Source organism: Dendrobates tinctorius, unplaced genomic scaffold (genome assembly GCF_039654945.1).
Source record: "Dendrobates tinctorius isolate UK_male_01 unplaced genomic scaffold, ASM3965494v1 ptg000065l, whole genome shotgun sequence".
NCBI lineage: Eukaryota > Metazoa > Chordata > Amphibia > Anura > Dendrobatidae > Dendrobates > Dendrobates tinctorius.
The window spans coordinates 26,394,878-26,417,477 of NW_027361733.1; the positions used below are offsets into that span (position 1 = coordinate 26,394,878).

The following is a 22,600-nucleotide window of genomic DNA, read 5'->3' on the forward strand; positions in this document are numbered from 1 at the left end:
AAAATAACCTCATCCACAACTACCACCAAAGACTTTGAGCTGTCATTGATGTTAGAGGGGGCAATACACGGTTTGAAGAACTAGGGTATGTGAACTTTTGATCAGGGTCATTTGGATGTTTTGGGTTGTCTTTATGATTTAAAAAGAGAAAACACAGTAGTTTGGCAATAAATGGCTTCACCCACCCACTAACTATGAGTGGAGAAAAAGTTTTGGTGTGATCATTCATATTCTCTGAAAAAAGCCAAGAAAGCAAAAATTCTGCCAGGGTATGTAAACTTTTCAGCACAACTGTATATCCCTCAGTGCGCATAGTTAGCTTTTGACAGGCGGTCCGCCAGAGTGTAAAAGTTTACAGATTCTGCAGTCATATAGTGCCGCTGTTCGGTCCATGTAAACGGACTATTACACTCCAGGTTCTGTTTTTTGTTTTGTTTTTTAATTTCCATTTATTACACCGTGTCTGATGAAAAGACCTACGTAGTCTTGAAAGCTCGCTTTGTAACATCATTTATTTTACTTATGTTAACCATCAAAAATTCATCATACCTACGAATTTATTATTTTGTTTCTCTTACCAAGAGCTAATAAGTACATTTTTTTGGCACTGCTTACAGAGTGTCATGGGTTAAAGGGGTATTCCACCTTTAGCTCGCCTATATCTCAATCAAGCATATGACAAGGTTGAGAACAGGCCACGTGACTCAAGCAAATGGTCTTCAGTCTATGGTTCTCCAGCTTTTGAACCTGGAGTTTGAATCCCCCTTTAAGAGCTTGTTCACATGTTTAGCGGGTATTTGTCTTGTGGTAAATCATAACCTCACACAGTATTAAGACGATGCTATACATGGACTGAGGCGTTCTAACCTGAGCTAAGGAAAACTGAAGGGGGGGGTAAAACCTTCACATATCTGCTGAATACTGAAGGCATCTCTAACCCACTCCTGTGTTAGCATCTAGATGGAGGGAGGTTTAAAGAGGCAGCATTGAGTGGACTCCTGGATATCTGGAAGTTTTACCTGTGTGGTAACAATGAATAGCACTGATTAAGTTCCACAATCTTGTCCAAGTACGGCGCAGGCAGCCATGCATATGTTAAATCATATTTTGTGTATCAAGCTATTAGAAAAGGGCGATATTGCTTCATCCTGCCTCGGTTCTCTGCCTTCTCCTGCAAATATGGTCGCCTCCACAAATTAAAAAGTAACAGGAGCCGTGTGGGCAACAGTTCACCTCACCCCTCCGCTAACCTCATATTTTCTGCTTTCTGTCAGTTGCCTCCAGGTATAAGTTAACTACTTCTTACTTAGAAGCAACTTCATTTTTGGCTCCCGAGTAACATCTAAGCATACATAAGTGTACCCTGCTGCCTAGTTGATTCTTGGCAGGGAGAGAACATGCTCGATACTGTGATAGGTTGTTGGCGTCTTGTTTTAATAACACTGAAGTTTATCGTACTCTACTTGCAAAACATGGCGCAAATATGGGGGAAAGGGCAAATGTTGGTAATTTCAGATTGCCCACAGGAAGATCTCAACAATAAAATAGTAACTTTTCCATTGCCAGGATGATCTGCAGTAAAGTTCTGTGCAACATGCCACAGGTCTGTAACCTCCACCCATTCTCTTTGGTTCATTCTGCTTACTCATTTCTCCGAAACATGGCACCTCGGAGTTAAAGCACACCTAGTCATGGCTCCCGAGTCTATTTCAGTTCCTGGTCCTCAGACAGTGATGTTACTTCTATGGTGGTATGCTCCTCTTCTCCGTCGCCTGACTCACAGGGCAAAGCAACTATAGTGCTCCCAGCTGGTGCTATCTGAGCAAGGTTTTGTATCGTGGCACCCAGGCCCTGCAACGTCAGCAACTGGATGGGGCTCACCACTTTGAGAACAGTGTTACTGTCTTGCACGGCGGCCGTACTCAGAACGGTAAGGTTGGAGGAGTCAGGGTGTATCTCCAGCGTGCCGGGAAAATTGTTCCCTGAAGGGGTTACTATAGTATAACCACCCAAAACAGGGGAGGAGGGAGAGCTGGCCTGGGTGATAGTGTTCTTGTTTAGGACAGTGGAGCTGGATGAGGATGGGATGGAGGTGGAAAGTACTTTACTGAAGGGGAGACCAGTAAGCTGGGAGAGGGACATTCCTTGTGGCAGGGTGATTTGTGTTGGCGGAGAAGAGGCCTGGGAGCTGATGGCGGCAGGACCTGAAGTGGCTCTGGTTAATCGTGGTCGTTTGGCAGGAGGGGGAACATTGACTGGTGTCAGAGTCATCAGGACGTTGTTTAGGTGCTGGGATTTGTGTTTCAGTTCCTTGGCTCTTCGGCGATGCTCATCGCATTGCTGCTCCAGTGCTGCAAAAGGAAGGAGATGAAACGTGAACTGAACAATGCCCCCCTTTGTGTCATGGGATAATATGTGGAACTTACAAATTACACTCAAGTCATTATTCCATATACATTGAATGTACTGCTCCACATAAATCTACACCCCAGGGCTGTCCAAGGGTTTCAGTTTCTAGATTAGGACATCTATGGGATGCCAATAAAAGACACTTCCCAAAGTACCTGTCTAAGGGCAAATAAAGAGCAAGGTACACAAGGCCACCCAGTTTGTGAATCCTTTAGGCCATTCTGCAGCAAAGAGAACGTGATAGCAAACAGAGTCCTAGTCTAAAAGGGGAGTTCGCAAGATTGAAGATAACTTTGTAATCACTGGGGATCCAACTGCTCTGGACTCCACCAATCCTGAGAACTTGCACATTGCCGCTCATTCAATAATAGGAGAGCTGATTATCAGAAAAGCACAGTGCTCTGCAATCTCAGGCACTCCCAATAGTAGTGAATGTAGAGGCAGTGCACATGACTCACCTCCTTTCCATTCAGCCAAGACTCTTCAGAGCCCCAGTTGTCAGGATCAGTGAGGAACAGCGATCAGAAAGTTACCCGATTTCTTGTGGATAAGGGATTTGAGAACCACTTTGAGGATAATCTACCAGCAAAATCTACTCCCCAGTCAACCAAAGGCATATCAGATGAAGAATGGCTGTTTAGAAATCCAAACATACAATGTGGGTCTTCAGGATTGCTAATTTACTAAAACCTGGTCTACACCCCCTTCATTTCAATTCAAGAGCTTGTTCAGCTTTATAATTTATATATCAGCTAAATTAGTAAAATAAGCAACTTAATAATATATGTCTCATGTTTGCTACAAGCTCTGATCATGTGTCCTGTTAAGTCCTCTATGATGTGTGTGTGACAGGGCAGAGTTTCCGCTTTCAGCACATGACAAGAGCATTGTGTGAACATGGCTGACTGTTCAGTTCAATAGCTAAGCCCTTTCACTGTTGCAGCTGATGTACAGACAGAAAGGGGGCTGGCTTAAAGGAATTATCCCACAAAGTACACTTTAATCAATAAATTTTGGAATTAAAATAAGTTCCACAATTGGAGGTGTTAAATAAAATGTTCCCATGCTGAGATAATCTTATAAATGTGTACTGGCAGTGTACTGTGTAATGTCTGTGTCTGACCATACAGGGACATGGTCTGATCATACCATAGCTCCTGGGCAGAGGACACAAAAGAGAATACAGACATGACAGCACGGGAACACAGATGCTGGTTTCTGTAAGGAAAACATTTCCCAACCTGTTTAAAACTGGTTTGACCTCACAAAAAGAATCAGCTCTTTTCTCACGCTGTAATGTCTGTATACTCCTTTGCTTCCTCCCCTGCCCAGGAGCTGTGGTATGATCAGACCATGTCCCTGTACGGTCAGACACAGCCATTACACAGTAGGGACACATTTATAAGATTATCTCAGCACAGGAACATTTTAACATATCCAATTGATTAAAAAGTACTTTGTCTGTGGCACAACCCCTTTAACTTTTGAAATGAGCAGCATGACAGCCCCTTTACACACCGCTCTTGTCACATATTGGCACAGATTACACAATTCTGTTTCACACACAAGGAAGAAGATCTACTGGGTCCCTGGAAACAATCATGTAGCTGAAGAAGGGGGTCATTTTTCAAAATATACCTATTTTGCATAATTTACTATTTTAAACTTGTATGAACGTTTTTTTTTTTTTTTTTAGCTGGACGACCCCCTTCAAAATCATAATAGTATCTCAGTATGAGTACCTGCTAAGTCCCTTGTGTACTGCTCCCTGGATCGATCCATTTGGCTCTTGTGACCGGCTAACACTTTCTTAATGAGGTCCAGCATTCCAAAATTTTGGACAATGTTGTTAAGCAACATGGCATCTATTAAAGAGAAAACACATGATTATGACAGTTACCCAACATTTTTTAAGGTGACATTCCTGGTTAATTAGTGAGATTCTTTCCTTCCCCTTCAACGAGAGATTATTCCTGAGCCAATTCATAAGACCATTGTGAATGAGCACATGCTGGAACATCAGGGAACAGACAGAAAGACAATGAGCTATTGAGATCTTCATACTGACACACCAGGCCTTGTATATTACAACACCAGGCCTTGTATATTACAGCACACAATGTACAACCACCTGGCACTTTGGAGTAGGTGATATATTGCTGCCAGACATCACTCAACTAATCAGGAAAACTACAAAAAAAATATAAGAAGATATGCTGAATTATGCACCTTGCAACTGGATGGGAGGCGTCTGCAGTCGCTGCTTCATCCCCTTCATGGTTTCCAGCAGCTCCTGGTGAAACTCCTGGATGACCTCCTCCAGCAAACCCGCATCCCGCAAACCTTGCCAGAACAGCAGGGTATCGTCTGCAGAAGAGCAACGCGATGGTTAGGTCAGCAATGGTGATCATATTAATGCTACATTAGTCTGATCCGCTGATCGGCATCCTGGAAACCTAGAATGGCAGCCATATTCCAGGCTTTCACCCAACTTTACAAGTAATGGATAAAACCAAATAAAGTCTGAACAGAATCTAATGACCTGGTTAGACTGACTATGAACATCCTATTTACGAATGGTTGTCCTCACCTGCGACGGTGCTGCCCCACTCTCCTGAATTGTCACAAGTTTCAATAGTTATCGTGGTTGGGTTGCCATTCACAGCGAAATCTATGTAATGAAAAGACAAATTAACTTGAGATGGCACTGGCTAAATAGATAAATGTGGTAGCATCAAAACTGTAATGTAGTAGGTCTACAGAAATGCGATTATGCACATAGGCTCCTCAGTCTACATTTTACACATACCACACAATCTAAAGCCAAAGCGCACACAAAAAAAACAGATAAAGATTCACTTGCTGGTCCCGGCTAAAGGCCCCATCACACACAGCAATCTCACTAGCGAGATCGCTGATTTTGTGACGTCACAGTGATCTCACCAGCGAGATCGCTGTGTGTGACGGGGATCAGCGACCGCCCCCCCCCCCCCCCCCGCCGGGTATCGCTGATCGTGCACGGCCGTTTTTTGATCGCTGCTCTCCCGCTGGTCAGCGCGCATCACTGCGTGTGGCAGCGGGAGCCAACGATCAGTGAGGCTCCCAGCGCTCTAAGCAGGCACTGGGAGCTGGTCTCTAAGGTAAATATCGGGTTACTAAACGGCCCGCGTCACTTAGTTACCCGATGTGTACCTTAGAAACCTGCGTGCTGGCAGCTCCCGGCGTCCTCGCGGGTGTTGATCGCTGGTGAAGACCAGCGTCCTCGTTGGTGCTGATCGCTGGTGAAGCTGTCTGTTTGGCAGCTCACCAGCGATCAAGACAAGGTCGTATCGTTGTCAGGATCGCTGGTGCATCGTTTAGTGTAACGGGGCCTTAAGAATTAAAAGGGTTGCCCAGGCTAAAGATATTGAAGAGCCTAAGCAAAGGTCATCAACATCAAGTAATAAAACAGGATCTGATCTGCAGCGACCAACAGCAGCTGCTACACACCGAATGGGGCTGCGTATCGTAACACCGGTCAAGATGCTTACAGCAGGCTGGCACAAGATCTTATAACATCCGATTGGTGCAGGTGACACTAGTCGGACCCCCCCAATCGATCTTATATTGATGACAGGTTATTGATATCTTTTGCCTGGATGTAAACACATAGGAGTGAGCCGCAGGATTTGAGAGTCAAAAAGTACATGGATGAAATCATTCAGCCACTGCCTGATACAAGCTGGCTGTGAATAGGCAGCTTGTACAGTTGTGTGAAAAAGTGTTTGCTCCTTCCCGATTTCCTATTCTTTTACATGTTTATCACACTTAAATGTTTCAGATCACCAAACAAATATAATTATCAAACTCAAAAGTTGTTTTCAACAACATATAGGATATTGGCGTACTCAGGGTAAATTGTGTAACAAATTATGAGGTCCATTTCCTCCTAATAGCCCTTTTGAAAAGTAAAAACTTTGGGCTAAAACAACATTTTAGTGGAAAAAAATTAATTCTTCATTTCCACAGCCCAATGTTATACAACTCTGTGAATCATTTGTGGGTTTAAAATGCTCAGTACTCCCCTACATGAAATCATTAAGAGGTGTAAATTTCAAGATGGTGACACATGTGGGTGGTTTTGGCACCATAGTGGTGTCAAATGTGGGTGATGCCGCATTGGCACCATAGTGGCTCTTCAAATGTGACATGTGCCTGCCGTCTATTCCTGCCAAATCTGCCATCGAAAAGTCAAATAGCACTCCTTCCCATCCAAGCCCTGCCATGTGCCCAACGTCTGTTCCCCCACAAATGGGGCATCAACATACTTTGGGGAAAATTAACCATAATTTGCTGTGCAATTTATCGTTAACCTTGTGAAAATGAACAATTTGGGGCTAAAGCAACATTTTTGTTTGAAACATTTTTTTTTTTTAATTCCATGGCTCAACTTAATAAATTCTATGAAGCACCTGCGGGTTCGAGGTGTTCACCACACCTCTAGATAAATTCCTGGAGGTGTCTAGTTTCCAAAATGGGATCACTTGTGGTTTTTACTGTTTAACACATCAGGGGCTCTGAAAACGTAACATGGCGTCCGCTATCTATTCCAGCCAATTTTGCGCTTAAAAAAATGGCGCTCCTTCCCTTCCGAGCCCTGCCGTGCACCCAAACAGTAGTTTTCCACCACATATGGAGTATCAACGTGCTCAGGAAAAATTGCTCAACAAATTGTATGGTTCATGGTCTCTTGTTAGCCTTGTGAAAATGGAAAATTTGAGGCTAAAGCAGCATTTTTGTGGGAAGGTGTTGGATGTGTTGACATCCAGGTGCCACTGGCGTTTTTAACAGATAATTGGGGTGATGGGTGCTGGACCCCCACATAACTCATTTTGGTGACCTATCTTACGGAATATAGCTAAGAGAGTTCCATTTCAATAAAATGTAACCTTAAAAATACATCCAAACCAACAGTAACACATAAATCAACAAATAAAGTGGTTGTGCTTAACAGTGCTCTATTAAAAAATTGATTTGATCTCATCAATTGACTTTTCCATAGCAGATTTGGTCTGGATAGGAGCCAGATATGTAGTCCAAATAAATTTATTGGAGAATGGCAGGGATGTTTCTATTCTTCCCTGTCGTGCCCCTGTATTGCTCCTGTCCTTACAAGGACAGTCCCCTAGTGTATGCTGCTATGGAGTTCCCACCATCACTCTGCTGATGTGCTTTCCCTACGCGTTTCTTCTACAATAATGGGGATTCATCAGGGGAATTCAAAGATCATGTATTCAGCGGGATATAAATGAACTCCCTTCTGATATACAGGGAATAAAACCCTGCAGTGGCAGGTATATTATTGTCTAGATGTGGTTGTCTGTGTCATGGACCCTATTTGAGTGAATTGTATTATGGCTACAACAACTATATGATAAGACTAGTCAACCCTTTTAAACTTAAAGGGTATGTCCACCTTTGATCATCATTTAAAAAGGTTGAATAGGAAATAAAAAAGCAAACCAGCTGTACCAAGTTAAACTGCAATACAAGACACAAGATGCCCCCTTGGAAGAAGCGACATCAGCGAAACGCGCGTTGGGGTTTCTTTCCCCTCGACACTATCACCAGGTATATATTTCTTTACATTGCTGGCAGCCTCTTGTTTAAGCCTATTATTATCGGCCCTGATTTGCACTCTGTAGCACTTTGGCATTCTGGCACTTTACCTTGGAATAATCCCAGGGCTTATAGGCTTATTAAATCATGGCATTCTTTATTTCAGCACAGCGCACTTTACATGGCATTTCATTAATTTCTTGCTGCTATGTCATTATATACACCAGCTTCAGTCCATTGTGATACACCCACATGGGTTTTATACTTTTTGTTTAAAATTAGTGGTTTATCTGGTTCTCAATTTTGCTGCCTTTTACCTGGTTCACTTGATTTAACTCTATAGTCGCTTGGAGTACACTCTGCCTTGTTCTTTTGATTAATAAACTACTTGCATTTTATCTTTATCTGGCACTTCCCTCCTTTTGGGTATATCAAATTCCTTTTGGAAGTTGACATTTATTATTTGTGGTCTCCCTTTTGGATTTCTTCTTCAAGACATAAGTTAGTAGAATGCAGCCACATTTTTTAATCTCATACAATCTCTTTAGTATATTATATATAGAAATCTAATACTCCTGCACCACACTCCTCATTCCCACCAAATTCTAAAATGGTATTGTGCCATTAAATAAAACTGAAAGCCAAATGCCCTCAGGAACGCTTTTGGTTTGCTACCAGCTAAACCTGCTTCTCCAGTTTTGATGGCAAACAGACTGTAATTTTGTTTTCACCAAATCTCATAGAATAGAATAGAGGGAACAATCTCAGCAACGCCAATCTACAGGGACAAGAGGTCCCCTGACCTGGTGGCAACTCAATGGAAAGTGGCAGTCAAGTATCTAGGTGCTGTATTGTTAAAAGTATATGAAAAGGTTACAGAACCAGCTAAGCACCCTCTCAGACAGGAGTGGAGAGGGCTACATGCTTGGCAACCTCTCTGCCACTGCTTGGATGCAGCCGGCAAAAAATGGATCAGTAGGTTCTAGGGGGTGACCCACCATCTATCAGAAATTGATGGTATGTCATGTGGATGAGCCATAAACACAAAGTTTCTCTTTTCACCCTTTTTATTCATCGTATTCCAAATACGATTGGCATTAACACTGGAGTCAGAAACTAGAATCAGTAGGTTATGAAAGGGCATCATGTGAAGGCTTCTTGCCGCATCAGGCACTATCACTACCAATCGAACATTTGCTGCTCTGCAGTGAACAAAGCCAAAAAGGATATACATTCTGAAGAATGTAAGAAGAATTTTACAAAGAAGCAGAAAACATGTAGGAGCTCACAAGCATATGACTTACTCTCACCGGAGGCTGTAGTGATGGGAATGTACTCTGTAGCCATCTGGCTGCACAACGACACACGGCTCCCCATCACATCGATCTTAGTGCTTCGGCAGGTATTGGAGCAGACCTTTGAGTGCTGATAAAAATCCAACTCTCCAGAGTCCATTATTTTTCTGTTGTGGAAATAAAAAAACCAACACTAGCATCCTAGAATTAAACCTTTCTTATCTCCACCTGCACACGGGGGGGCCCTAACGGCAAGTTTAGGCAACGCACTCGTCAGCTGCATCATGTTACATATGAAGCACTAACAGACGGCAGCTTGTCCTTTATCTCCGTCATATCGGATGGTACTTCCCCACTCATTGCCAAAAATGCAGAACACATATTTTACTTCTATTTTTCTACAGGCAACAGATCTTAAGCCAAAGGGTTTTCTATTTCTTAAAAAAAGAAGAAGAAAAACAAAGCATCGGATTTGCACTCACATCTTCATTATATTTTGATGCACCACCATAATCCTATAGTAATGTTTGAAAACATTTTACAATTCTAAATAAAGCCACTAGGTGACAGTATCCCATCGCCAGGTCCTCTGCAGCAAATTCTATATGGAACTGTAAATTCATCAAATATTATTTGGATTAATGTGTACATTTACTGAATAATTTTCCCCATAACATTTTTGGGCTTCTTCCCTACCCCATACAAACCTGAGCATAACGCCATTCATACGAATTGCCCTCTTCCAGTCCTTCAGTGTGGATTTTCCAGCCAGATGAACAAACTCTTTCGGACTTATTAAGTGTTCATTGTACTAGTAAAGAGGAAAAATACATCAGTGTCAGACAAAGGGTGAAATTAGAAGAGAACTCCAGGTAAAACAGTATTAGGCATCTTTCGCACATCAGTGTGTCCAGAGACACTTACACATAGACCCATTCAAGTGAATGGGTCTGCGCACATGTGGGTTTCCACGGACAATGTGAAGACCGCTCATCATTCTGGGGGCTGCCATTTTACTTTGCAAGTCTGTAAGGGTCACTGCACAACAGACTGCAAATACGCAAGCCCCTGGGCATAAGAGATAGCGGTCTTTCATTATAGCCACATCAGCTGTCAACTGAGCATGCCTCCGTGGGCTGCCCAATTCACAGCTGTAGGTGTGGCCGGGCGCCATTTTATTGTAGCTCAATTCCTGTCTGCTGAGCTTCACTTACCCTCTATCGTCAAGACCTGTAACCAGAAGCTGTACTGTTCACATCCGGTATAACAGGTACTGGGTTACGAGGAGACCGGAGGAGCAGCAGACAGCAATGAAGATCATGGACCATAGGAGCAGCAACGACTTCATCCATTGGTAAATATCAGGGCTGCTGCGTCAAAGGGCCAGGCATGGTGCTTTTGTGCAGAGGCAAAAAAAATGAGGAAGAGACATGAAATGTGATGGGCAAGAGAGAGATTGAGACATGAAATGTGATGGGCAAGAGAGAGATTGAGACATGAAATGTGATGGGCAAGAGAGCGAGACAGACATGAAATGTGATGGGCAAGAGAGCGAGACATGAAATGTGATGGGTAAGAGAGAGCGAGACATGAAATGTGATGGGTAAGAGAGCGAGACATGAAATGTGATGGGTAAGAGAGAGCGAGACATGAAATGTGATGGGTAAGAGAGAGCGAGACGTGAAATGTGATGGGTAAGAGAGAGCGAGACGTGAAATGTGATGGGTAAGAGAGCGAGACGTGAAATGTGATGGGTAAGAGAGCGAGACGTGAAATGTGATGGGTAAGAGAGCGAGACGTGAAATGTGATGGGTAAGAGAGCGAGACGTGAAATGTGATGGGCAAGAGAGAGAGAGACGTGAAATGTGATGGGCAAGAGAGAGAGAGACGTGAAATGTGATGGGCAAGAGAGAGAGAGACGTGAAATGTGATGGGCAAGAGAGAGAGAGACGTGAAATGTGATGGGCAAGAGAGAGAGAGACGTGAAATGTGATGGGCAAGAGAGAGAGACGTGAAATGTGATGGGCAAGAGAGAGAGAGACGTGAAATGTGATGGGCAAGAGAGAGAGAGACGTGAAATGTGATGGGCAAGAGAGAGAGAGACGTGAAATGTGATGGGCAAGAGAGAGAGAGACATGATATGTGATGGGCAAGAGAGAGAGAGACATGAAATGTGATGGGCAAGAGAGAGAGAGACATGAAATGTGATGGGCAAGAGAGAGAGAGACATGAAATGTGATGGGCAAGAGAGAGAGAGACATGAAATGTGATGGGCAAGAGAGAGAGACATGAAATGTGATGGGCAAGAGAGCGAGACATGAAATGTGATGGGCAAGAGAGCGAGACATGAAATGTGATGGGTAAGAGAGCGAGACATGAAATGTGATGGGTAAGAGAGCGAGACATGAAATGTGATGGGTAAGAGAGCGAGACATGAAATGTGATGGGTAAGAGAGAGAGACATGAAATGTGATGGGTAAGAGAGAGAGACATGAAATGTGATGGGCAAGAGAGAGACATGAAATGTGATGGGCAAGAGAGAGACATGAAATGTGATGGGGGAGAGAGACATGAAATGTGATGGGCAAGAGAGAGACATAGTGGCTACTGGGCTGCAAAGTAAGTAGATTGATAGAAGCTAGCAATCAATTAACCCGCTGAAAAGTGGGGGTAGGCAAGGGCTGTGCATGATACATAAGCTATGACTTAATTCGTCAAATAATTTTCACCAGTTGTCTGGCATAAAACAGTGAAAAGATGCAGAATCTATTTATGCAATCTGCAGTTGTGCACAATTTTTCTTCAATTTTTGACATTTTTACAATTGTCTTGAAACTTTTTTTGAGAAGTTGGGCGAGCTCGGGAGGGATAGGACGTGGCCATGTGTCCTTTTTCAGGTCCTTCACTGTGACCTCTACTAAGCTCTCTCACACTCGCTCTCTCAAGGAGCGAGTGTTGTTTTCTGCCCAGGTGAGGATGCGAGCTGCTAGATCCTGAAGCCTCCCATGCCTTGGACCCCCTTGGTGGCGTAGGAAGGCTACTGCGCTGCGGTCACGTTGTCCGACATGATCTTTATATGCTGGTTCTGTAGGCATAACTTGTTTCTCTTCAGCATTTCCCAAACTGCTTGTAGTTCTCGGTAGTTCGAGGACTGTAAGCTGATGTTCTTGGGCCATGTTCCTTGTAGGTATCTTCCCTCTAGGTGGGCTCCCCATCCTTCTCTGCTGGCATCCGTGGTGATGGTCACACATGGAGACAGGATCCATGGAACCCCCTGGCTGATATTTCTGTGGTTGGTTCACCATTTCAGGGATGATCTCAAAGCTGGAGACGGCCGGAACTTCTTGTCCAGTGAGGACTGTCGTTTGTCCCATCTTGACAGGATCTCCCTCTGCAGGTTTCTTGTGTGGGCCTGGCTCCACATAACGCAGGGTATGCATGCGGTTAGGGTGCCCAGAATCTTCATCGCGGTCCTTATTGAAACCTGGTGCTGACCGAGCTGACGAACCTTATCCATGATGGGTTTTTTCTTCTCTTCGGGTAAGAGTGAGATTCTTCTTCTGGAGTCCAACATGACCCCCAGGAATTTTTTCTGAGAACTGGGCCGTAGATCTGACTTTTCTCTGTTTAGGATCCAACCTAGGCTCTCGAGCCTGGAAATTACTGAAATGAGTTGTTCCCTTAACTCCTCCGCTGTACGGGATATTACCAAAAAGTCGTCTAGATAAGGCACAATGATTATACCTTCCTGTCTTAAATTTGCCACGACTTCGGCGACCAGTTTCGTAAAACCTCGAGGTGCTGACGCCAAGCCGAACGGAAGGGCCTGAAACTGAAAGTGGTAGTATCTGCCGCCTTTCTTTAGCGCGAAACGTAGGAACCTCTGAGATTGAGGATGGATGGGCACATGATAATACGCACTTTTTAAGTCTATAGTGCACATGGAAGCGTTCTGGTCTATTAGCGGGATGGCGGTCTTCAGGGATTCCATTCGGAATCTCTTGTACCGAACCCATTGATTTAATGGTTTTAAATTTATGATGGTTCTGCTTTCTCCCGACGGTTTTTTTATCGTGAAGAGAGTTGAATAGTGCCCCTGACATCTCTCCGCTTCTGGGACAGGAACTACTACCTCGGTCCTTAATAGGTCTCCTATGTCGGCCCATATAGGATCTATCAGGGCTCTGGAACAGGGTTCTGTGACCACGAATCGTGTTGGGGGGTTTTTGTAAATTCGAGGGAATAACCCTGGGAGATTGTATTGAGGACCCATGGGTTTTGGGAGATGAGTCGCCAAGCCCCCGCAAAGTGTCTGAGACGCCCCCCTACAGGTATGGCATCATTGTCTTCTGCAACTTTGCCTGGAACGAGACGGGGGAGCCCTACTTTTCCCCCCCTTCGAATATTCCCAGCGAGGAGATTTCCCCTTCCCTCTATATTCCTGCCTTTGGTAATGACGGAATCTCTGAAAGGAAAACTGCTTTCTTGGTTTCTCCTCTGGAAACCCTCTTTTGTCGTCAGAGGCACTCTAGAATCTTATCTAAAGCCGGCCCAAATACTCCCCCCCCCGAGAAAGATATGGAACATAATTTTTAGACTGGTAGTCCCCCGACCAGGTTTTCATCCATATGGCTCGACGGGCCGCGTTGGATAAAGAGTTATTCCTGGCCGCAAATCTTACAGATTCCGCCAAAGCATCTGCCAGAAAACCAGTCGCGATCTTTAACAGGGGAATGCTCTCAAGGATATCACCCCTAGGGGTTTTTTCCTTTAATTGTTGTTCCATCTGGTCGATCCATAGATGCATGGACCTAGCGACTGAAGTGGCGGCTATGTTTGCTTTCATCACCACCGCTGAGGTCTCCCAAGCCCTCTTTAAGAGCACGTCGGCCTTTTTGTCCATGGGTTCTTTGAGACTGGAAGAGTCCTCAAAGGGAATTGAAGTCTTCCTCGACACCTTAGCCACCTGGGAATCGATCTTAGGCACCTCATCCCAAGTGTTGATGTCTTCCGGGTTAAATGGAAGTCGCAGTTTAAAGTCTCGTGGCACAATCAGTCTTTTCTCGGCATCCTCCCATTCTTCCAGGATCATTGCTCGGATATGGTCATTGACTGGGAAGACCTGACGGACCCTGGCTCTTAGCCCCCCGAACATCGCGTCCTGGATGGATTGCTCCTTCGGGGCTTCCTCGATCTGCATCTGCATCGTACTCCTCACTGCCCTGAGGAACTCGTCCGCATTCTCTGATGTGAAGAGGTACTTTTTCCCTGTCTCCGGGGGTTCAGAGGTGATCTCGCCTTCTTCCTCCGAGTCCGTACCCCGTATCTCCTCCTCTGAAGACTGGTCGGACTCCCATCTTGGTCTTTTGGATTGGGACCGGTCGGCAGACTGCGTGGGTAGCCATGCAGAGACGGAGGCCTGGACCTCTTCTCTGACCACTGCGCGCATCTTCGTGAGGAACGTGGCCTGCTCGCCTCTGATGATCCGCAGGGTACAGTCCTCAGATAAGGGCTTCTTCCATGTGCTCGGCAGCTTGCTGGCACAGATGGGGCATTTGGGCTTGCCTGATCCCCTAGATCAGGGGTCCCCAACCGCCGGTCCGCGGCCCAGCACCGGGCCGTTGCAGTGCCCTTGCCGGTCCGCGGACACAAGGGGAGCCAGGGGCGGTGCAGCAGCTGATACTCACCCTGCATCCCGCGGCGGCTTCATCCAGCGCTGAGCGGTCACGTGTACCGCTCATTTAAGGTCATGAATATGGACGCCACTCATCTTCCATAGGCGTGGCGTCCATATTCATAGACCTTAATGAGCGGTAGCACGTGACTGCTCCGCACAGGAAGAAGCTGAAGAACCGCGAGATGCAGGGACGTGCAGCGACGGGAAGGAAGTTCAGCGACGTGAGGGTAAGTATGATGGGGGAGGATGGGGGAGCCAAGCGGAGCCATAAATATAAGGGAGAGAGAGTGGGAGCGGAGCCATATATACTAGGGAGGGAGAGTGGGAGCAGAGCCATATATACAAGGGAGGGAGAGTGGGAGCGGAGCCATATATACAAGGGAGGGAGAGTGGAGCCATATATACAAGGGAGGCAGAGTGGGAGCGGAGCCATATATACAGGGGAGGGAGAGTGGGAGCAGAGCCATATATACAAGGGAGGGAGAGTGGGAGCAGAGCCATATATACAGGGGAGGGAGAGTGGGAGCAGAGCCATATATACAGGGGAGGGAGAGTGGGAGCGGAGCCATATATACAAGGGAGGGAGAGTGGGAGCAGAGCCATATATACAAGGGAGGGAGAATGGGAGCGGAGCCATATATACAAGGGAGGGAGAATGGGAGCGGAGCCATATATACAAGGGAGGGAGAATGGGAGCGGAGCCATATATACAAGGGAGGGAGAGTGGGAGCGGAGCCATATATACAAGGGAGGGAGAATGGGAGCGGAGCCATATATACAAGGGAGGGAGAATGGGAGCGGAGCCATATATACAAGGGAGGGAGAATGGGAGCGGAGCCATATATACAAGGGAGGGAGAGTGGGAGCAGAGCCATATATACAAGGGAGGGAGAGTGGGAGCAGAGCCATATATACAGGGGAGGGAGACTGGGAGCAGAGCCATATATACAAGGGAGGGAGAGTGGGAGCAGAGCCATATATACAGGGGAGGGAGAGTGGGAGCGGAGCCATATATACAAGGGAGGGAGAGTGGGAGCGGAGACATATATACAAGGGAGGGAGAATGGGAGCGGAGCCATATACACAGGAGGGAGAGTGGGAGCGGAGCCATATACACAGGAGGGAGAGTGGGAGCGGAGCCATATATACAAGGGAGGGAGAATGGGAGCGGAGCCATATATACAAGGGAGGGAGAATGGGAGCGGAGCCATATACACAGGAGGGAGAATGGGAGCAGAGTCATATACACAGGAGGGAGAATGGGAGCGGAGCCATATATACAAGGGAGGGAGAATGGGAGCGGAGCCATATATACAAGGGAGGGAGAGTGGGAGCAGAGCCATATATACAAGGGAGGGAGAGTGGGAGCAGAGCCATATATACAAGGGAGGGAGAGTGGGAGCAGAGCCATATATACAAGGGAGGGAGAGTGGGAGCAGAGCCATATATACAGGGGAGGGAGACTGGGAGCAGAGCCATATATACAAGGGAGGCCGGGAGAGTGGAAGCAGAGCCATATATACAAGGGAGGGAGAGTGGAAGCAGAGCCATATATACAAGGGAGGGAGAGTGGAAGCAGAGCCATATATACAAGGGAGGGAGAGTGGGAGCGGAGCCATATATACAAGTGAGGGAGAGTGGAAGCAGAGCCATATATACAAGGGAGGGAGAGTGGGAGCGGAGCCATGTATACAAGGGAGGCCGGGAGAGTGGGAGCGGAGCCATGCATACAGGATGGGACAGGGGAGCCATGTATACAGGATAGAAGAGTGGGAGCAGAGCCATGCATACAGGATGGGAGGATGGGAGCGGAGCCATGTATACAGGATGGGAGAGTGGGAGCAGAGCCATGTATACAGGATGGGACAGGGGAGCCATGCATACAACAGGGGGAGCCACACAGAGCTGGACGGGGGGGACCACACATACATTTTCTGATGATTAGAAAATAATCAGCATGTACAGTACTCCAGTACAATTGTTCTTAAGTGTTCAATGCTCAATTTCCTTGTAGGTTCCAATAATCATTAGCAGTGACGGTCATCAGTAGAAGTAGCCCAGTGCTCCCACTGAAACAGAAACAAGCCAGGTGCTCCCACTCATTCAAAACCTATGGTGAGTTGAGTCACATTAAAAATGTTATAATTAAATGATAAATATGCACTGCTAAACTACAACCGCGTCCATAGCCACGCCCCCTTATGACCAAAGCCCCGCCCCTGTCACACCTCCATCCCCGCCCTGCCGGGCCATGGAAGAATGGTCTTGGTTCAAGCCGGTCCCTGGTGCAAAAAAGGTTGGGGACCACTGCCCTAGATGATGCTGCCGCCGGGGTCGGCGCCGTCTTGTCCTAACAAAGAACAGGAGTCCGTTTTACTAACAGCAACTGTCTTTGAAATCACAGCCCGCCATGCCCCCTACTCACGGACGCTGGGTCTGGCTGATCGTTCCTGCGCCCGTGTTCTCCGTCCATGATGGCAGCGCTGAAAAAGACCACAGGTCTGTACCGCTGCCCCCGCTCTCTTATCCTACCTTATCTTGCGCTGGAAACGCTTCTCCCGTCCATGACGCTTCATCCTGACGACGCAGGACCTCCTGACCGGAAGTCGTCATACCCGGCGCCCGGAAGTGACGCGGACGCCGGCTCTGGCACTGCTCTCGCGGGAGTCGCACTGGGGGGGAGCGATACATCATCCCGGAGCGACGCTACACGGGACCGCAGGCGGGAAACCCCCCTTAGGGGGGTGCCGCACGCACCGTCCGACCGGAGGAGTTGGCAGTTGGGACCCCGAACCTCCTGGCAAGTTGTCATTGTCCTCTACTTCTCCTGCCGCCGCCGCTGCGGCGGCGCTCTCGTGCCCGTCCTTACAGGGACAGGATAAACACTGGAGTGTGGTGTGGGAGGGGACCTTTTAACCTCTCGTGTATTTCCTGTCCCTATAAGGATGAAAGGTCAACCCCCATGGTGCTGTCAGGATAGGACGTCCTGGAAAGTAAGTTAGCCAGTTGAAAGAAGACTGATTGCTCTCTGTAAGGGATTCTTCATACACTTCATTTTATCCACGCGCTTTTCAAGGGTGAAAAACGCTGCACTACAAAGTGAATTAAAGTTCTGAAGTCTCCTGCACACGCTGCTTACTTTTCCTTGTGAATTTGAAGCCTCAAAGTATGTAGCTTCTTTCAGCGTTTTTCACCCACTCAAATGAATGAGGGAGGAGGAAACATGTAAAAACACATCAAAAACAGAAAAAATGCACACATTTTACAATAACTACAAAAACAACATAATGATGTTACAAAGCAAGATTTTAGGACTACTTAGGTCTCTTAATCAGGCATACATGACTGGCGAAGGCTCTGAGATATGAAAGACCATTGTAAGTGTAACAGGACTGTTTGTCTTACCTGTACACATTTTACATTAATCCCCGGACACACAAACTTCCTCCATAAAAGATTGGCTTTGCTTTCTCCACAGGTAATGGGATAAGCGATTTCTGCCTCCAAAGCCTCTTCTTCCTCATCCCCCATCTTTACTTCTCATCAGAAACAGTAAAAAGAAACATTTATGTGAATTTTTCAACATGAAACTACCGTATATGGTCTTACTATGTTTGTATGTATGGGAAAAAAAGAGGAAGGAGAAACGGGAGGGCGAGAGGTGGGGGAAGGAGAAACGGGAGGGCGAGAGGGGGGGGGGAAATGGGAGGGCGAGAGTTGGGGGAAGGAGAAACTGGAGGGCGAGGGGGGGGGGGGGGAGGAGAAACGGGAGGGCATGAGAGGGGGAAGGAGAAATGGGAGGGCGAGAGAGGGAAGGAAGAGGAAGGAAAAACTATCAGGAAAGGAAAGAGGAAACTAAAAAATTAGAAAATAAAGTAGGGAGAAAAAAAGATCGACACAATCTCATACACGTAGCCAGAAGACGTATACCAGTCAGATAAAACAAGGAGAACATTTACAGAATTCCTCTCAGGAAAACGTGTTAAAACAACCACTCACTTACCTAATACGGCTTCTTTCAGTTCCGTAGATGCACTAAATGATGCTGCATCTACAACATTCTCAGACTCCAGAGCTTCCTCCCCCAGGGTCCTGCACATGAATAAAGGGATGCAGAGTTACAATAAGCATATGTACCGACCCCCAGACCACACATCATTGTGATAAGAGGCACACATAGGATAGTGGATAACCATAGCTTGGCAGGATGTAAATGCTTCTGCACAAGTAGGTCATTAATGTGGCGGACACGTTTTAACCAACTGAGTGGACATCATGCAGTGGCTGTCTGATGAGTAAGGCCCTTAGAGAGCCCTTTATGCCACAAATTGGCCAAGTGGTGGATCCCTACCTGAACACTCCAGGCGCAGAGACATCACTACTCCCAACCCAGGGCAGCCTCAGCTCCTGCCCATTCCAGATTGGACTGTAATATTAACACATATGAATTACTGTGCTGGTAATAGTATCACCATTTCGGACATTTCATTTTCCATTGTGGCATGGAATTACTTGAACAATTTCATATACACATACAAGAAAGCACTAATGGAGATCTGTGGACTTCGAAGATGGTGTGGTGCATGATACTATGCTCACCGTAAAATACAAAAGAAAGCCAAGGCCTGAGCTAAAGCACACTGATCATCATCATCCGTGACATCCCTATGAGTAATCCCGCAAAGCATCCCCTAATGCCAGTGTGCACTAATTATGTCATATAAACCATACTTACTTTTCTTGCTTATACATCATTACACAAAAAATATATATTAATAAACCTTTTAATTAAAGTAGTTTTACTTTTTTAGTGTCCCTTTAAATTCACTCTGTAACCTAAATAGAGTCGAATGGCCTGGATAGCGAGAGATCTGCTGGCAGCCCCATCGGGAAGTGTTTGAAGATGCTCCCATGAGTTCATCTCGGAAGCAGGTCTTGCCTGTTTCCATGACAAAGCCAGGGGAGGCAGATGGGCACCACAGACTACAGTCTCAAATCTGCCTCCCTCAACAGCGAGATGGCATATCAGGACAAAGCAAAACCGTCCGGATAAGAATATATAACAGGTGACAAGTCAACGCCTTGCAACTCCAACCGAATGATGAAAACCTCAGAAAGAGGACTCTCTCATCGACCCGATGTGACATCACAAGGGAAGAGATGCTGCTGCAAGACAGAAGAACTGCCTGCCAAAAGGCATGTATCCTATCAATTACAATAAGAAATGTTCACAATTCCTGCTTGGCGTCGGATGGTTGCCCCTGCTACTCCTCTTCTTGGCATGCGTCAGCGTCATGCCACGTCTGATGTCAAGGCACAATAACTGACAACTGTACTAAGGCCAAATTCGCACAAAAGTGAACCATGGACTGTGCTGATATATTTACATTGGTTGTCTTAAACAAGCCAGGCTAGGCCAAATGCACAGATACGTGAAACACGGACAATGAAAGACCAGCATGCAGAATTACAAGCAAGTCTTACTACATGCCGCCAGAGACCCCTATGTCAGATAATCAGGTCATTTCCTTAGGACTATTTTTGATGCATGCTGAATACTTAAAAATGGGCTATTCATGGGCAAGCTTGGTGTCATCCCTGAACATACTATTTGTCACTCTGATTTTCCCAGACCTGGCCTCCATACATCCTGTCAGTAATGCAGAACAATGGAAAAATAATCTGACGCCATACAGATTTATGATGTGAGGTCAGAACACGTTACAGTCTGGCATTTTATTGGAGATGTGATTGCCCCTATGTTTATCCAAAACACAAACAAAGGGTATGTACACTTTTGCACCATGTGTTGCTGCAATGCATCGAAAATTAAGCAGCTTCGCAAACTGATTGAAAATCTAACTTTTTGTTCAGACAGATCCTATGCTTCACGTTTAGATACAGAATTTGGATTCCTACCTGTTAGTGGTAACAAGAACAGCTTTCACCTCTTCCATGCCGCTCCCATTCATAATGTGATCAGGTGTGGTCACCACGACCACTTCCTCTACATGCACGCTGACATCTGGGGTGGCCATTTCAGGAAAAACCCTCACGGAGCTGATGTGGAAGAGAACAAACACAATTACAAAACAATAGCTGCAACACACATCGCTACCCCTCCAGCTTCATCACCTGCCTTCAAGCAGAATGTATAGTCCAAGATCTGCAGTCGTATTCAGTGTAGATACTTCCAGCTGATGGACTAGTGGAAACTGGGGGCTATTCTATTAATTACAATAATCCCTAGCCCCCAGCAAGAAACTTGCCAAAAATACAACCCCTTATTATATACCCTACTAGATCACATTGTGACAGTAGAGGAATTTGCAGGATCCCCAGAACCACAGCAAAGAGGACTGTCTGTACCCATACATATAAACATCCATTGATTGCAATGGGCACAATGTAATCATTATCTTTTAACTGCAAGGTAATTAAATTGTCAGTTCCTCAAATAATAACGTGTACTTAATCGAGCCTGGTCCTGAGGAAGGCCGGACATGAGCTAATCTGATACAGATGATAAGATTTAAAGCAAACATGTCATGTAAAAAAAAAAAAAAAGCCCACAATTAACTTACAGATGTGGGGTTAATCTGCAGGTTAATAGCGTTCTGAACCTGCCCAGCACCTGCACATGAACTCCCAGTAGGGTTCCAGTTACAAGGGTGGCACCGGCACGGGTTCAGTCACTGTTTAGTGGAGAGCGGTGGCTGTAACCGTGTCACGGGCACCGACTGACAGCCAGCTATAATGTTAAGCTGCTGTCAGTCAGTAATCACACCCGTGACACCGAGTATTAAATGAACCTGTGCCTGAAACCCAAACGTTACCAGGAGGAATAAAGTTAATTTCCTCCCAGCAGTTGAGGTCCAAGTGCAGGCGCTTGGCAGGTTCAAAACGCTAATAACCTGTAGATTAACCCTGTATCTGCAGGTCAATACCGTTTTTCACGTGACAGGCTCCATAACAGGTTGCTTCAGTCTCTGACATTTAACCTTGGCGAAGGGGAATGAATTCGGCTATTTAGTGATGCACCCCAAGGGCCTCTGTTGTGTCACATGGTAATATCATAAGTATAAATTGTTCTGGGTTCATGTCTCAGAGGAGAGCATTTGGGTGTGTGTACACATTGAGATTTGCGGCAGACTTTTCTGCTCCAAAAACAGGTCTCTTTGCAGGAAAAATCTCTAAAAAAAAAAAAAAAAAAAGCGTGATTTTTATGCAATTTTTAAAATTCATTAGAATGGATCCCAGGTTGCAGCTATAATGAACTCAATTGAAATCCAAATAGGAAAAAGTTAGCTACATCCTCAGGGTGTCTAAACCTGCCAATTTTGGTGGGTCAGACCATCCATCTAATATCTATGGGGGTCTCCCGACTTTACCCTGACAGATGTTGGAGGGAAAGAATGACAGGGAATGTTGAAATTAGAGATTGAGATCATGTTTCAGACTGTCCAGACAGAGATTCGGTCAGTCACCTGCACAGGGACAAGGAGGAGAGGATAATAATAATAACAATCTTTATTTATATAGCGCCAACATATTCCGCAGCGCTTTACAGTTTAACAGTTCCAAACATAAGTCATAAGTAACAACGTTAACAATACAACAA

General features: G+C 45.8%; 1 protein-coding gene across 3 annotated transcripts in view; it reads right to left on the reverse strand.

The window, feature by feature from the left end:
• Window positions 1–494: 494 nt before the first annotated feature.
• GMEB2 (glucocorticoid modulatory element binding protein 2) overlaps window positions 495–22,600 on the reverse strand; it is a 56,936-nt gene continuing 34,830 nt past the window's right edge. For 2 of the 3 annotated variants that reach the window (XM_073580807.1, XM_073580805.1), the window contains 10 exons: window positions 20,899–21,039; window positions 19,331–19,405; window positions 18,983–19,071; window positions 18,385–18,515; window positions 10,010–10,113; window positions 9,312–9,469; window positions 5,000–5,080; window positions 4,639–4,776; window positions 4,152–4,274; window positions 495–2,351 (listed from right to left, as the gene is read on the reverse strand). In XM_073580807.1, coding sequence (XP_073436908.1) covers window positions 1,705–2,351; window positions 4,152–4,274; window positions 4,639–4,776; window positions 5,000–5,080; window positions 9,312–9,469; window positions 10,010–10,113; window positions 18,385–18,515; window positions 18,983–19,071; window positions 19,331–19,405; window positions 20,899–21,017 — 1,665 coding nt within the window. In that variant the 5' untranslated portion in view covers window positions 21,018–21,039 and the 3' untranslated portion in view covers window positions 495–1,704. The remainder of the gene's footprint in view (window positions 2,352–4,151; window positions 4,275–4,638; window positions 4,777–4,999; window positions 5,081–9,311; window positions 9,470–10,009; window positions 10,114–18,384; window positions 18,516–18,982; window positions 19,072–19,330; window positions 19,406–20,898; window positions 21,040–22,600) is intronic. The other variant, XM_073580806.1, reaches the window with a different exon arrangement.